The 16639-nt window shown below is 42.4% G+C and overlaps 1 protein-coding gene across 2 annotated transcripts; it reads left to right on the top strand.

The window, feature by feature from the left end:
* The first annotated feature begins 7732 nt into the window (after positions 1–7732).
* On the top strand, positions 7733–9067 carry LOC105517491 (ubiquinone biosynthesis protein COQ4 homolog, mitochondrial). Of its 2 annotated transcripts, none has more exons than XM_011950026.1 (2): positions 7733–7812; positions 7900–9067. In XM_011950026.1, exons 1-2 carry the CDS (start codon positions 7737–7739, stop codon positions 8619–8621), a joined length of 798 nt encoding a protein of 265 aa, XP_011805416.1. In that variant the 5' UTR covers positions 7733–7736; the 3' UTR covers positions 8622–9067. The 2 variants fall into 2 exon arrangements, with proteins under 2 accessions (XP_011805416.1, XP_011805415.1); XM_011950025.1 differs by having other exon boundaries at positions 7737–7833; positions 7894–9067.
* Positions 9068–16639: the final 7572 nt, after the last annotated feature.

Below are 16639 nucleotides of genomic sequence, written 5' to 3' on the forward strand. Positions count from 1 at the left end.
TTTGTGTATCTGCGAGCTGAGAAGGGGGCTGATATGGTTGGGAGGTGTCCCCACCCAAATTCATCTTGAATTGTAGTTTCCATAATCCCCATGTGTCATGGGAGGGCCTTGGTGGGAGGTGATGGGATCAAGGGGGTAGTTACCCTTATGCTGTTCTTGTGATAGTGAGTTCTCATGAGATCTGATGGTTTTATAAGGGGCCTTTCCCTCTTTCGCTCTCATTTGTCTCCTTCCTGCCGCCATATGAAGAGGGATGTGTTTGCTTCCCCTTCCACCATGATTGTTAAGTTTCCTGCGGTCTCCCCAGCTCCCTCCCTGAACTGTGAGTCAATTAAACCTCTTTCCTTTATAATTTACCTAGTCTCAGGCAGTTCTTTATAGCAGCATAACAGACGAACGCAGGGGCCATTGGTGATCACAGAGAATGAATCCTTGTTATATTGCCCTTTCTGCAAAACTGAAAATTGCAGGACTCACTGTGGCTCTCATTTTGGAACCTGGATTTCTGCTTTACATTTGAATCAACTCTCCAGCTCCCAGCTGAAGACAGGATTGTTTCCTTGGCTTTGGGGGAACATGTGGCCAACACGGAATATTAGAGAACATTGATGCTACTACACAGAGAGGCCAGATCTCTGTTGGTACGAAGAAATGGATGAGGATCAAAATATCACAGATGTTTGGCCAAAGCATGCCTTGGTTTGCTTTGCTTGGCCTTGGAAACCTGTCTGTAAGAAAGAATACTTGTCCCACTGGAATGCCATGTAAACAACCTCCATGGCCCAGTTGTATTGCTTCACCCCGATGCAGACACTCTCTCTCACTCTTTCTCTCTCTCTCTACATGACAAAAAGAAAGTTACTAATTCAGAAAAAAATTCTGTTCACTGAGCTTTTCATTAAACTTGATTTAATCCATTTCTTCAAAGATGGGCATGTGTTATGTGCCTGGCAATGGGAATGGGTTGGACAGAGGAGAGGGGTTTCCAGATTGTGCATGTGGAGCTGTTGGTCATTTCAGGAAGGTAGCCACCAAGCACCATTACAAGCCTGGGAGAGTTGCCGAGCCTCAGGTGCGAGTGATGTTGGAGGATGCAGAGTTTGATCTAGAGGTTCATGGAAGGCTACATTTAAGCTAAGAACTGAAAGCAGGAATACCCCAGAAGAAAACTGGAGAAGATGGGTGGGAAAAGGTTGTTCTAGGCTGAGGAAGCTGCTTGTGTAAAAGTTGGAATTTGAGAGAGCATGGTCTTTGTGAGTAACTGAGAATGTCCCAGTGTGGCTGCAGGGCAGAAGGGGCCCAGTGATTTGGGTCACTGTGTCCTACCATCACCTGGAAGTACAGATGGTCTCTGGATTTAAATTTACTCACACTTGGAGATATTGATGATTTCAAGGCAGACTTCAGATGTCAGCTGCTGAATGAGCTGTGTGTGCGGTGTTGCCTTTGACAAGAACTTTCGACTGTAGCTACTTTGCTATCTTTGACTGAAAGGCAGTATTTTTGAACAATTATTTAAGTATTTCTAGAATTTTGGCTTTAATATATAGAATTAAGTGAAAAATGCTAATACTCAAATGCTAATAACTGTGATAAGAAATGTAGGTTAAAAACTCATAAAATTGGAGAAAAAAATGGAAAATTTATTGATGAGTTAACCTTGGGCATGCATGACTTTAAATCTTGTCAATTGTGTATTCATGTATGAAAAGCAAACAGACTATTAAGAGGAATGATTGAAATATTAGAAATAAAATTTTGAAGAATATATCTAAAGGTGAAGTACATTTAAGGACATCTTACGTATGTTCGGGAATCGTGTCATCATGAGAAATATGTTAAGTTGTATTCAAAGTTATTTGCTTTCTGCAATCCCAAATACACGTACACAGGGATGTTTATTTTGTTTGAAAGTAGAAGACTGTTGATATGGTTAGGCTTTTTGTCCCCAACAAAATCTCATCTTGTCATCCCCATAATCCCCATGTGTCAAGGAAGGGACCACATGGAGGTAATTGAATCATGAGGGAGGTTTCCTGTCTGCTGTTCTCATGATAGTGAGTGAGTTCTCATGAGATCTGATGGTTTTATAAGGACTCTTACCCCTTCACTCGGCACTTCTTCCTGCTGCCTTATGAAGAAGGTGCCTTGCTTCCCCTTCCCTTCCACCATGATTGTAAGTTTCCTGAGGCCTCCCTAGCCATGCTGAACTGTGAGTTAATTAAACCTCTTTCCTTTATAAATTACCCAGCCTCGGGCAGTTCTTTCTAGCAACATGAAAACAGACTAATACATCTGTCTTCATAATTTTCTGTGGGAGAGTTTGTTAACAATAATTAGAAATTGCAGATTCAAAGCCTAGTAGCTTATATGATACCAGTTTTTAGTTATATGCATTGGCTGAAACCATGGAATAAAGAAAATTAATAAAAGCAGCTGTAAACATCTGTGTCTACTTTGTTGAGTAGGTACATAAACTCTTCAGATTTTCAAAATCTGGACCTTGCTGTTGGAAAGTGTCCATAGGCTAGGCGCAGTGTGTCATGCCTGTAGTCCCGGCACTTTGGGAGGCTGAGGTGGTTGGATCACCTGAGGGTGGGAGTTCAAGATCAACCTGGCCATCATGGTAAAACCCCGTCTCTACTAAAAATACAAAAAAATTAGCTAGGTGTGGTGGTGTGTGCCTGTAATCCCAGCTACTGGGGAGGCTGAGGCAAGAGAATCGCTTGAACCCAGTAGGCGGAGATTGCAGTGAGTTGAGATCACGCCACTGCACTTCAGCCTGGGCGACAGAGCAGGACTTCATCTCAGTAAATAAATAAATAAATAAATAAAGTGGCAATAAGTCTTGGTAATGGTGAACACTGAAGAGCTGTATAGCAATTTGAATAAATGAAAACAGATTGATAGTAAAATATGACTATAGAGGCAGAAAGAAGAAAGAGCAATTAAATTTTTAATTCAGCTGAGTTAGGAATTCTTAAGATATATTGAAATAAATTCTGTAAACAAGTTTTGCCACATAGTTATTCAAAGGGTACTGGAAAAATGTTGTGCTTCAGTTGCATACTTGAGTGTCCAGGAAGGGCTTAAAAACTTTCATATACAAGGGCACCCACTGATGTCAAGAGCTTTTAGCAACTGACTGTCCCATGTGCCTGTCTTACATTATACCTTCCTGAGGTTGTTTCAGTTCAAGCCAATCTGTGACTTCATCATCTATAAGCTATGGTGGTTGCATTAAGCAGATTCCAGAATGTTGGATAATATAAAAGCCCTTTTCTCGGCTGAAGGTTGACAGGTAGAATATAGACTCTAGGTTATCAAGCTTTTAGGTTCGTAATTTGCAAACTAAAATATGCAAAAGGAAAAATACCTTCTCTGTCTGCCATGTAATATTCATTAGAGAATTTTCCAATTTCCCACCCCCTTGTGAGGCCTGCTGGTAATTTATTTCCAGTATGGCCTTATTTTGTCTTCACCTATTGAAAACATTGAACCTCTATTGTCATGTTGGTTGCAATTCCATCAATACTCAGTGTAGCTTAAAGTGGATGTTAATTTTCCATGATATAAGCCTATAGAAAAGCATTGTGGGTCATTTTCTGTGGCTGGTTTTGCTCATGACTTCTGACTTGCTGCTCTGCCTCGCAACACCCATCAGCCCTTTGATATCCAAAGGTTTCTTGTGTTCCTTGAGAGTTGTGGAGCTTAAGAACTATGTCAGTCCTGTAGACATTAACCCTAAGCTCTTTATCAGGGAGACTCTAAAAGCTGGTGCCTGCTCTGCCATCTGTCTCAACAGCTCTCTAAAAACTGCAGGGGGAGAGCTCCTACCATCGTGAGCATGTGACATGGGCACCACATGGCCTGCTTGGGAGGATGTGTTGGCCCTTGATATGCAGTCTTCTTTGCATTGCTTTAGAATTTGCTGTTCGAGTGCAGTGGCACAATCACAGCTCGCTGCAGCCTTGACCTCTTTGGCTCAAGAGATCCTCCCAAGTAGCTGGCACTACAGGCACGTGCCACCATGCCTGGCTAGTGTTTTTTAAAAAATATTTTTTGGTAGAGATGGGTTTTGCCTATGTTATACAGGCCAGTCTTGAACTCCTGGGCTCAAGCAGTCCTTCAGCCTGGGCTTCCCAAAGCACTGGGATTATAGGCATGAGCCACCATGCCTGGCTGAATTTGCTGCTGGGATGTTGCACTTACCTTTAATCAGCAACCTTCAGTTCCAGAGCTGTTCCTGCTCTGTAAATTACATAATCCCTCTGGTAGTACTCATTAATCAGCTGGGAAATCAGTTTAAAAAGCCTGCCAATTAAGATATTCTTAAGTGGGGTGTCCCTGGGCTCTAGCTTCTTGTTGAGTCACCCTGATGTAAACTGATGAGCACCTCAGGGTCTTGAAAGTCTGTGAAGTCTGTGGATCCTTTCTGAAACCAGAGAGCTCAGGGTTTACTAAGAGCAACCAAACTAAAAGTACCCCCCTGAATTGATGCCAGGAGATCTAAGGAACCTGGTAACTGGAAATGTTTCTGAATTCGCCATTGAGGCCAGTTTATGGGGCATCTATGATAAGCTTTTAAGAATTCAAGATACCATTTAACATTTTTAAATTTCTTCATTTTTTTGGTCACTCATTTTATAAATGTTTACTTAGCACCAGTGAGATGCCAGGCACGGATGTAGGCACTGAACCCCAAAGGTGCATTGAGTATCTCCTCCCAAAGGGTATACATGGTCCTGAAAGATACCAGCTTTCAGCAATGATGACAACAACCTATGCTTGTGTTCAAGGCTACCAAGGAGGAATTCTCAGGGGCCAGGAGAGAAAGGAAAGCCCTCATTCTGCCTTGGGGTTCATGGAAAGGTGTTGACATTTTTTCTTAAGGGATCACAGGGCAGGAAAACCTGGATCTGTAGAGGCAGTGGTACTTGGGTTGTGCCTTTATGGTTGAGTAGGAATTTATCAGGTGGACATGGCTCTGCAGATGAAGCAGTATTTCTGAAGGCCCAGAAAAGTTGTGGAGATTTTAAGGCCCACACAAAGTGTATTTTCACATGAGTTATGCTTATAAGAAAAAACACTCTTCCTTAAAATCTATTATTGTTTGATATTTGCTGTTTGTATTACTGCTTGATTCCTGCATTTTAAAACTTTGAACCTTGTTTTATGTATTTAAAAATATATGTCAATGGGCCAGGTGGGGTGCCTCACACCTGTAATCCTAGCACTTTGGGAGCCCGAGGTGGGTGGATCACTTGAGCTCAGGAGTTCGAGACCAGCCTGGGTAACATGGTGAAACAACCACCACCACTACCACCACCACCAACAACAAAACAAAAAACAAAAATTAGCTGAGCGTGGTGGCACATGCCTGTGGTCCCAGCTCCTTGGGAGCCTGAGATGGGAGGACTGCTTGAGCCTGAGAGTTGGAGGTCTCAGTGAGCCGAGATCACAGCACTGCGCTCCAGCTTGAGTGACAGAGTGAGACCCCATCTCAAAATAAAATAAAATAGTCAATGGGAAAGGAGATTTTCATGTAGTAAAATTTTTTCAGGAATCCATTGAATTTATAATTTGAGATTGGTTTTTGTTATATCTACTTAAGCATATGAAAATAACTTATTCTCTGTGGTACATTCTAGGTATGTTTGATATAAAAATCATTTAAGCTGATACTCTTTTTCTACCTTGGTGGCAATTGGGTGTGTGTAAATGTTTGGATTTGGTATGGTTGGACACGAGTATGCTAAATTGCTAGTCCTCTCATTCCCGAATCTGGATAACAGGCAGAATTTTGAAAGTGCAAATTGGATTCATGACAGCTGGCAAGAGAGGAGCAAAGAGAATTTGTTTCCCCTTTGGGATTTGATAACTGTTAATTCTTCATGACTTTGGCTTCTGCCAAACATATATTGTCCTTTTCTCTGATAGGAAATTCATATTGTTAAACTCTATGTGAACTCAAGGTATTAATGTAGAGTGCTTACTAGCAAAAATGACTTGCAAATGTCAGATAAAATTAAATAACATGGCTTAATAAAATAAGCTTGTTTCCGAAAATCTGTTTTTCATATTTGTGAAAGAATGATCTGTCCTGTTATTTAAAGCAAGATATTGCCAGGACAGGGAAAAGAGACACTCTTTTATCAGTTATCAAGGGAACCATTGATTTCACAAAGCCAATTAAAGTATTTCTGGAGGAACAAGTAAATATTAGTTTTAGAAGCATTTCTTTTTTTAAAAGAGATTTGGTGGCTAGAATAAAAACTACTAAATAAATAAGACATCCTATCTATTACCTACAGTTAGCTGCTGGGAATGCTGGTAGATTGCAAGTTCTCAAAGTTGTTAATTTCACAGAAAATGTGGAGAGTGAGCCTTCACTATTATATGGGTTTAAACTGTATGGGCAGACTTCACAGTCATTCAGAAAGAATTTTGACATCAGCCAATGTCCCACGGTTTGAGTAGATATTTTGTGGGTAATAGTTATCGAAAAAGCAAGTCTGAATACCAGGGACTTTCTACATACGAATGCCATTGACAACCCCTGCTTTTTGTTGTGGACTTTGTTGGAGTTAAATGTGAATGACCCATTTGCCATGCCTTCTTGCCTGATGTAAAAGACATCTGGGAGAAGGGGTCGAGGAGCTCTCTCTGATGGTCTACAGAAGGGCTCATGTTTCCAGCACAGTGATTGGAAATAGAACAGAAACAGGGAGCTGCGGGAGCTGCAATGGGCAGGATGGGAGCATGTGAACTGGTTGGAAGACACTTCAGGGAAAGTGTATTAGACTGGTTATTGGTGGGGGTGGATAGGAGGAACCTCTTGGGATCATATTCTTATCTGACCATGTTATTGCGATCTGTGATGTTCCAGAAATATCTTTTCTGACAGGATGGACGGAAGGTGACTTTAACTGAAGGAATGATCTATAACGATCTATAATGAGATCTTTATTTAGCACTGGATCTTTCTTTAGGATCAACTCTCTCAGAAGAAGTCATATTCAGATTGTTACTGTGGGTGAAGTCTAAGGTCATTTTTCTTGGAGGCTATGATATCAAACTCAGGACAAAGACTGGCCCAGCCAAAATGTTTCTTAATAATTCTTTATGATTCTGTCATCTGCGAATGGCCTCACAGCTCTCCTTCCTCCTGGGAATACTGAATTCCATAAACCTACTCGCCAAATGAATAAGACAGACTTTGCTCTTATTTATTTTAATTTTCAAATAGTCTGTCTTACATTTCTTTTCACTAATTTAAGGAAGTGCTACCAAGGTATGGGTCACTGGAATTTGATAAAAAGCCAATGAAAGTTGAGAATGGAAGAACAAACATGTTTAATTCTAGAGTTTTCCAATTATTTTTCTTCTCAGTAGACCTTAAGCTGCTTATCAGTATTTTTATACCCTGATGATATGGTTGAAGAAAATATAAGTTCTATCCATGAACTTAGGACTTACTCTTTTCTCCTTTGACTTTTAGTTGATATTTACTTCTTAATAGTTTTCTTTTGGATTAAAAAGAAATTCTACTATACTTTATTCTGTAATCCTTATCTATTAGACCTAGGAATTTACATTTCACTCAGAGGTCAGAGTTTTAATTTTTAAAACTTAATAAAATATTACTATTTTGATAAGTAATATTTATATATATGAATGAGCAGACTACATATATTGTAGTTTCTTAACAAAAAGAAAATTGTTGGCCCACTGCCATGGCGACTCTGCTGCGCCCTGTCCTGCGCCGGCTCCGCGGGCTTCCCGGCCTCACGCGGCTTGCCGCAGAAATGCCTCTCCGGGTTCCGGGCGCGGGCGGGAAGGAACCTGAGGGCGCCCGGCTCCTCTGACCTCGGCCTTTTTCTTGCCTTGCAGAAATGCCTCTCCGGGCCAGAAGCGACGGCGCCGGCCCGCTGTACTCGCACCACATCCCCACCTCCCCGCTGCAGAAAGCGCTGCTGGCCGCCGGCTCCGCGGCGATGGCGCTCTATGACCCCTACCGCCACGACATGGTCGCAGTTCTAGGGGAGACCACAGGACACCGCACCCTGAAGGTCCTCAGGGACCAGATGAGGAGGGATCCAGAGGGTGCCCAGATCCTGCAGGAGCGTCCCCGGATTTCGACGTCCACCCTCGACCTGGGCAAGCTCCAAAGCCTGCCAGAAGACTCCCTGGGTCGCGAGTATCTCCGTTTCCTGGATGTGAATAGGGTCTCCCCAGACACCCGAGCACCCACCCGCTTCGTGGATGATGAGGAGCTAGCGTATGTGATTCAGCGATACCGGGAGGTGCACGACATGCTTCACACCTTGCTGGGGATGCCCACCAGCATCCTGGGGGAGATCGTGGTGAAATGGTTTGAGGCTGTCCAGACTGGCCTGCCCATGTGCATCCTGGGTGCTCTCTTTGGACCGATCCAACTCAGTGCTCAGAGCCTGCAGGTGCTGGTCTCGGAGTTGATCCCATGGGCCGTTCAGAATGGGCGCACAGCCCCATGTGTCCTCAACCTGTACTATGAGCGGCGCTGGGAGCAGTCCCTGAGGGCTCTACGGGAGGAGCTGGGCATTACGGCACCACCCGTGCATATCCAGGGCTTGGCCTGAGTTCCTGAGCCAGCAGGGCCTGGCCTACCTCCCCCATCTACTGCTTCCCTTGGGGGCAGAGGGCTCCCTTGACTACCTTTGTTCCTCTTCTTTGAACACTGACCCTTGGACAACATTTATCATAATTTGTCATAGCCACTGCTGAGTGGCCTTGAGGACGAACCCTGCAGAGAGCAAGCAGTACAGTGGCACTCCCAGGGGGACCAGCAGCTGTCCAAGGAGAACCATGTGTGAACAGTATCAGTGGTCTGGGCTCATGCTGGGATGTCACAGCACTCCTGTTGTGACTCCTTCCAACCAGCCAGGTTTGCTGGGGGCCAGGCTGGGTGTCCTCACAGGAGCGAGTGCTATACCCAATTCCAAAAGCCCAAGAAGAGAGAAGCAGAGGGGGAGGCGAGTGTGTGAATAAAGGCTCCCATCAGGTCAAAAAAAAAAAAAAAAAAAAATTGTTACTATAAGGAACAACCTCCCTGGACTGTCAGCCTTGCTGAATCTGACCCTGGCTGTCATGGAAGAAGGTTGGTAGTCAGTGCCGACTTTCGGATGTGTCTGGCTCTTGTAGTTCTGATAGCAAAGCTTTGAAGTGGGGTTCCTGCCTCACACCCCCCAAACAGCCTTGGTGTTAGAACACACAGAGCAACCAAGGATGTGTCTCCATCCTCATGTTTCATTAGGCTTCTGTGATGGTTAATTTTATATGTCGGCTTGACTGGGTTAAGGGATACCCTGATAGCTGATAAAAAATTATTTCTGAGTGTGTCTATGAGGGTGTTCTGGAAGAGATCAGTATTTGAATTAGTAGAGAGGGTAAAGAAGAGTGCTGTCATCGATACAGGTGGGGATTATCAACCTGTTGAAGGCTCGAATATGACAAAAAGGTAGAGGACGGGTGAATTCACTCTTTCTTTTTGAGCTGGAACATCCAATCTTCTCCTGCCTTTGGACATCAGGACTCCTGATTCTCAGGCTTTGGATTCAGACTGATTTGTACCACCGGATTTCCTGAGTCTCCAGCTTGCTGACAGCAGGTAGTGGACTTCTCGGTCTCCATAATCACATGATCTGATTCCTATGATAAATCCCTCTTGTATAACTCTATATTTCTACTGCTTCTCTTTCTTTGGAGGACCCTGACGAATACAGCTTCTTTACTCAGGAGAGTAGGAGTGATTATCTTATAACTTGAAAAACAACTTCCCATACTAAAAAATCTTTTTTTGCACAAACTTTTTATTATGGAAAAATTCAAATACTTAAGTACAACAATAGAGTATAATGAACTCCCATGTTTGCACCAATTTGCTTTAACAACAATCAACTTATGAACAATCTCATATTCTCTGTACCTCCAGCACCTCCTGTATTGGTCTGTTCTCACATTGCTATAAAGAAATACCTGAGACTGGGTAATTTATAAACAAAAGAAGTTTAATTGACTCACAGTTCTGCAGGCTGTACAGGAAGCATAGCAACTTCTGCTTCTGGAGGGGCCTCTGGAAGCTTCCAATCATGGCGGAAGGCAAAGGGGGAGTGAGATATCTCACATGGCTGGAGCAGGAGGAAGAAGGGAATTGGGGGAGGTACCACACACTCTTAAATAACCAGATCTCATGAGAACTCACCATCTCAAGGACCGTGCCAAGGGGGAAATCTGTCCCCATGATCCAGTCACCTCCCACCAGGCCCCACTTCCAACACTGGGGGTTATAATTCAACATGAGATTTGAGCAGCAACACAGAGCCAATGCATAGCACCTCCCTTCCAGGTTATTTTGAGGCAAATTCCAAGCATCATATTATTTTATCTATACATATTTCTAAAGACATAGGTTCCCCATTTTAAATCAAAATACTATATTATCTCACTTTAATATTCCCTCAACATCACGAAATATCCAGTGAGTATTTACATTTCCCTGGTTGTACTGTAATTTTTAACCTTTTATTTATTTGAATAAGTATCAACTAAGACCCATATGCTGTGATTTGCTAACATGCCTATAATATCTTTTTTAATGTATATTTTCCCTTGCTCTTTACCTTTTAACCTTCAGGGCTTCCCCTGGTTTGTTCCCCAGTTGTAGATCTGTGGTAACACGTTCTTCTGTTACTTGGATTTCATATGAGCTGGTATTAGATCCCAATGCTTAAATGGACTAAGATTCACACTTTTTGGCAAGGTTATTTTAGAGGTGGGGTTGGTTCTTCCATGGGGGACATAATGTCTGGTTTTTCTCTTTGTGTAAGAAAGGCAGGGTATATGCTTGACTCTTTCTCATTACTCAAACAGATTGGTTTACTGGTCTTCAAAGGCAATCAATGATTTTGCAGTGTCATTATGAAATTCTGGATGAAATCTGTTTGGTATGTTTCCATCTGTTATAGTTAGTGTCCTTACTCATGCTCACCTTGTGCCATCCTTGACCAGTGGGGGCCTCATAAGTTGATTTCTGAGTCCTTTTGAAACACCCTGCTGTCTTTGATGGCTTCCTTGCTTTCCAGTGTGACAGTGCGTTGAAGGCCCCTCTTCTACATACCCTGTTTCAGGCCCGGAGTCAGCCCTTACTCTGGGATGTCCTGTTCCTTTGTTTTGGGAAACGATATTTGGAGCACCAAGAGACCTTGTTTCCACTGCATTTATCATCATTCTTAGGGTTTGTCTATGGAAAGACCTAGGATTTTTGTTTTAAGCATAAAATGCATCAGGAGTTCCTCCTGGTGCTTCCTGTTTATTTAACTTAATTTAATTTATTGATATATAAGCGTTGTATATATTTTGGGGTACATGTAATATTTTGATACCCGTGTACAATGTGTAATGACCAAATCAAGGTAACTGGGACATCCATCGCCTCAAACATTTATCTTTTCTTTGTTTTGGGAACATTGTAATTCTTCTCTTCTATTTTGAAGCATTCAGTAAATTATTAACTATAATTTTCCTACAGTACTTCCAAATACTAGAACTTATTTCTTCTAACTGAGTTTTTGTGCCCTTTAAGCAACTTCTCTTCATCTCCCTTTCCCCTCTTCCCTCCCCAGCCTCTGGTAACCACCATTCTACTCTCTCTATCTCTGTGAGTTCCATGAGTGAGAACATGTGACATTTGTCTTTCGTGCCTGGCTTGTTTCACTTAATATAATGACCTCCAGTTCCATCTATGTTGCTGCAAATGACAGAATTTCATTCTTTTTTATGGGGGAATAATATTCCATTGTGTATACACCACATTTTCTTTATCCATTCATCTGTCGACGAACATTTAAGTTTATTCCTTATTTTGGTTATTGTAAATAGTGCTATAATAAACATGGGGGTACAAGTATCTCTGATATGCTGATTTCCTGTCTTTTGGATAAATACCCAGTGGTGAGATTGCTGGATGAAATGGTAGTTCTGTCTTTAGTTTTTTAGGAAGAGAACTACTTCCTTTGACCTTATGTTTTGTAGTATACAGAAGATCATGTTTCCAGAATTTCTAGGACCTGAACTGTCCCAGATTTAGAATATTTTTGAATTTTCTAATTAACACAAAAAACCCCATGACCCTGTGAAGGAGGGAGGTGTGTAGTAGGTACAAAACAAATCAGTTGTACACAAAATGTAACCTTTTCATATTTCTATTATGACCTAATTTTTGTTGACTCTCCATTCTGCTGGATGTTAGAAATTAAATTTCTGTTAATTCATGGTCTTTCCCTTTTTCCCTGTGGTTTCATCCTCATCCTGGGGGCTACAGAGAAACGAGACACCGTAGGCACAAAGCTGTTGGGCCAGGGTCATTGTCGGGTGTTTGATGCTACATCTGCCCGCCCCACCCAACCTGCAAGACTGGCCCAGCAGTGAAGGCAAAGTCCCAGCACACTGCATCCTGCATGGGCATTGGGGCTCAGGGCATCCGAGGCATCCCATGCAGACATTCCTCTCATTGCTGTACTGAATGAGGTGTGAGAAAACTTTGAGGTCTTGCTCCTTTTTCACAAACTTCATACCTGGAAGGACCTCTCATTCTCTGGACCTACCTGGGATTATCTTGTGACTCCCCTGGTCTTGGTCTTGGAGACAGGAAAAGGAGCTTCTCTCTCAGGATGCTCATTGATGTCTTCACTGTTTTCTTCCCCTTGGATTCTTGTGTTCCCTTCTCCCAGAACAGAGAAAGGCACTGGCAGCGCACAGAAGGGATGTCCTGTCTGGAGCAAGACAATCTGGCTCATAGCTCATAATTCATTTTTCCCTCCAATCTCTTGTTTGTTGTATAAATTTGATGCCCTGAGGTTTTTGTGTGCATGTGTGTATGGTTACAGAGAGCAGCCACAATATAGATGTAAACATGGCAATGTGGATAGATTATTATTAATAACTTAATTTATGATTAATTAATTAAACATACACATAATGGCTCTGGATATTTTACAAGGATATATGCATATTCAGGGATCAACAAACCCTCCAGAGTAGGTTACCTGCAGGGCTCTAGGAAATGGAGTGGGGATTACGGATGAAAGGGAAAAAATAAAACAGAGAGGAGTTTTGCACCAGCTGGTTGATGCCTGTAGTAAACAGCTAAGAACTGAGGAGCAGGATTCACTTGATTTCTCTGCCTGGGACCCAGAGAAATAAACAAACTGGGCTTTATTTCCTGAAGGATTTAGAACATGGGCGATTCAAGCTCAAAATTTTAGTCTCTGGAAAGATGAAGGCTGTGATTCTGAACAAGGGAAGCCATATTCAAAGTCTCATTCAAAACTGTCTTTTTTTCTTCTCATTTTCCTACTGTAATGTTCCTTCCCTGACTCAATGACTGCGTATTACTGACTCTTTGAGTTGGGCAAGGCAGGGAGAATTTCCATAGTTCAAGGAAATGCAAAGGGAAACCCTCAGTTAACATTGCAGAGTTTTATTCCACTGCATTCCTCTCCCCAGTGTCTTTGCAAAAAAGCTTTACCTATCATTTGGATGTCCCCATCTTTCTTTTGAGCACTTGCCATTGCTTGCATGGTTTGGGTGATTGCGATTCTGGATCTTTTACTGTATGTGTCATTAAACAATAGGATCTCTTGGAATAAATTAATTCCCATTTTCTCTCCATCTGGGAGGTTCTCCCAAGCAGTAGAGAAACACACTTGTGGGACAAAGAGGTTCATTCAAGGTGTAATACATCATCTGTAACATTTTTCATGAATTCTCCTAGGAAATAGTTCCGTGGAGTCTTATAGATGACATATTTTAACCCTTTGCCAGCACTCCTGAGCATGTCTGCAATCTTGGACAATTGCTTCATTCTCAGAGTTAAGAAGTTAAGTGAGCAGAAAATATTAGATATCTTACATGTCAACCATTAAACAAGAAGCCTTTAACTGCACACTGAGATTCCCTGGACACCACCCTTTTCATAAAACCTTTGCATTTCAGGGCCAATCATTGGTATTTTCATTTCTATTCAAGAATGGGCAAGAGAGGGTACAAATGTGGTGTTCTGGCTTCTATGTCCAGCCTTCTCATGCATGGTCTAAGACTTCACTCCATGGGGCACAAGATGCGCTTCCATCTCCACACAGCTGATATCTTTTTTTCTCCGCTGGCCTTTGCCTTATGTCTGTGGGCCCCCAGCTGGAATAACTCTGTATCTTCTAGCCATCCAGAAATCACAGGCCAGGCAGTTGCCACACTTGCTTCTCTCAACTCTACTGAGTCATGTATGCTGTTGATTCCTCTCCTTTTGTCAGGTGGCGGGGGTGTGTGGGGGGGCTTAATTATATATGTTTTTGGTTACATGTTTTCCCTTCTCTCTTATTTTCTGTTTCTATTAGGCTCTTGGATCTTCTCTCTATTCCTTTGGTTTCTTTGACTTTCATTCTACATTTCCTTCTAGGCTGCATTCTTATTACCTAGGGTGGAAACTGGAATTGAATGAACAGACTCATGCAAACTTCTGGAGTTTTCCATGTTAGTAAAATGTTCTGGCCTGAAACCCAGGAATCCTGGTGACCCTGCTGGCTCCTGGCCTGCCACAGCTCCCACCTCTGCCCTGCTCTGTGCATGGCACACACCTATCCACCATGCTACTGCCTAAGCAACTCTTGCAGTTCCCCACCTCTGCCCCTGCCTCATCAAGCCTCCTCCCTGTCTGGCGGTGAACACACTTGTCCTAGGCCATCCCTTCCCATCCTGCTGCCAGAGTGATCTTTAAAAACCCAGCCCTTGATGCCTCTACTTATGACCACTTAGTGGCTTCCTACTGCCTTTAGAATAAACAACAGGTGTGGTTTATCAGGCCTTAGCCGCCTCCTGCCTTTGTCCATCCTTCTCTCCTAAGCCCTCTCCTCTAGATAACTATGCCTCACTCCTCAAGAGTTCCTCGCCACACTCGTTCCCACTTGCTCCTGACTGTTGGCTCTGTTTGAGGTGTCTGCTTTCTCTTTGCCTTGTTGACATCTGTCCTGTCTCAACACGACTCCTTGCACCGGGTTGGTCTCCTGGTGTGCACTCCCACAGCATTCTGTACTTCTCTTTTCAAGTATTTCATGATTTAGAATCACCTTGCCAGTGCTATCTTTCCTTTTAGATCCCTAGTTCATCAGGGAGCTGAGCTGGTTTATTCTGACCCCCACTGTACTCTTCTTGGTACTTGGAAGACAAAAATATCTCAAAAAATACTTGTTGACTGAATGCTTTTCCTAGGTTGATTAGTTGCTTATGCAAAGTTCAATGCTCTTGAATAGTGCTAAGAAAATTCACCTTTGAAACACAACCACTGTGGGCCCAAGTTAATTCCCAATTCCTTGCCATGCCTATAAATACTACATTTTGGGTGAACTAAGACAGTGTCTAATTCAGCATAAGACTGTCTAATGTCTGTGTTCCAATGATTTCCTTATGTCTCATGTGTTTCCTTTGTGCCGTGTCTGAGCTTCAGTCCTACAGGAATGATTTCTCATCTGTTTCTTGTACTAGATAACACCATATTAGTCTTGAATGAATGTGACAAAGTTCCAGCCAAATTCATCATCCTAGTAGAATTCAGTGCCCAGGATTTCAATCAAGTGGAAAAAAAGAGATAAATAAGGTACTTAGGATTTATTTATGAATTGTGTGCTCCCAAAGTTACAGCCTACAAGGGCTGAAATAAAATAATGAGGTTGCCATTTCTCGCTTCTTAGGAATATGTCCAAGCCAGTTCTGTCTTCTCTAGACAATAGAGACAGAGGACATTCCATAAGCAAAAAGTTCTTTTTATCATGGGGATCAAGAGACAGGAATGTTCCAGTAAATGGTACCACTAACCACTTCAGCTCAAGCCAAAGAGTGGCTGTTCTCCTTGATTTCCTTCTCTCCCTCAAAACCTCTACTCAAGCTGTTAGCGATCCTTTTGCTTCAGCCTCCAAAACATTGCAAATCTGTATATACTTCTCTGATCTCTACCATCTCTTTTTTCCCATAGCTCTAGGCTTCTACTCTTGTCCTAAAATGCATCTACAGGTGGCCAGAGTGAGTCTTGACAAGCACAATCAGATAATATCATTCCATTGCTTAAAGTCTTCCAATAATTTTCAATAACATAAGAAAAAATAGGAATGTATTACTCTGGCCTACATGACAAATGCCCCCTCCTTAGGGAGAGATTTATGAGATGCCCTTTTGTGAAGCAACAGCTCCCAACCAGATCTATCTCTTATTCCCACCTGATGTTATAGTAGGTACTTATTTGATTATTTGTGTTTTAGTTTCACCCACCAGAATATCAACTCCATGTGGAAAAGGAGTTTGGAGATCTTGTTCAGTGTTGCAGATGCAGCATCTATAGGGGTGTCTGGTGCAAAGTTGGTACTTGATAAAAGTTTTGTTATCTGAATGAGTGAAATAAGCAAATAAATGGGACTCAGTCTTCCTTGTGTCCCTTCCCATTAATTTCCCTGCAAAGACAATTTCCCCTAAGTCAAAAGGAAAAGTGGCATAGGGCAGTTATAATCAAGCTATTACTATGGTGTGTTGTTTTCTTGTTATCTGCCTTGGCTTG

Source organism: Colobus angolensis, unplaced genomic scaffold (assembly GCF_000951035.1).
Source record: "Colobus angolensis palliatus isolate OR3802 unplaced genomic scaffold, Cang.pa_1.0 Scaffold300, whole genome shotgun sequence".
NCBI lineage: Eukaryota > Metazoa > Chordata > Mammalia > Primates > Cercopithecidae > Colobus > Colobus angolensis.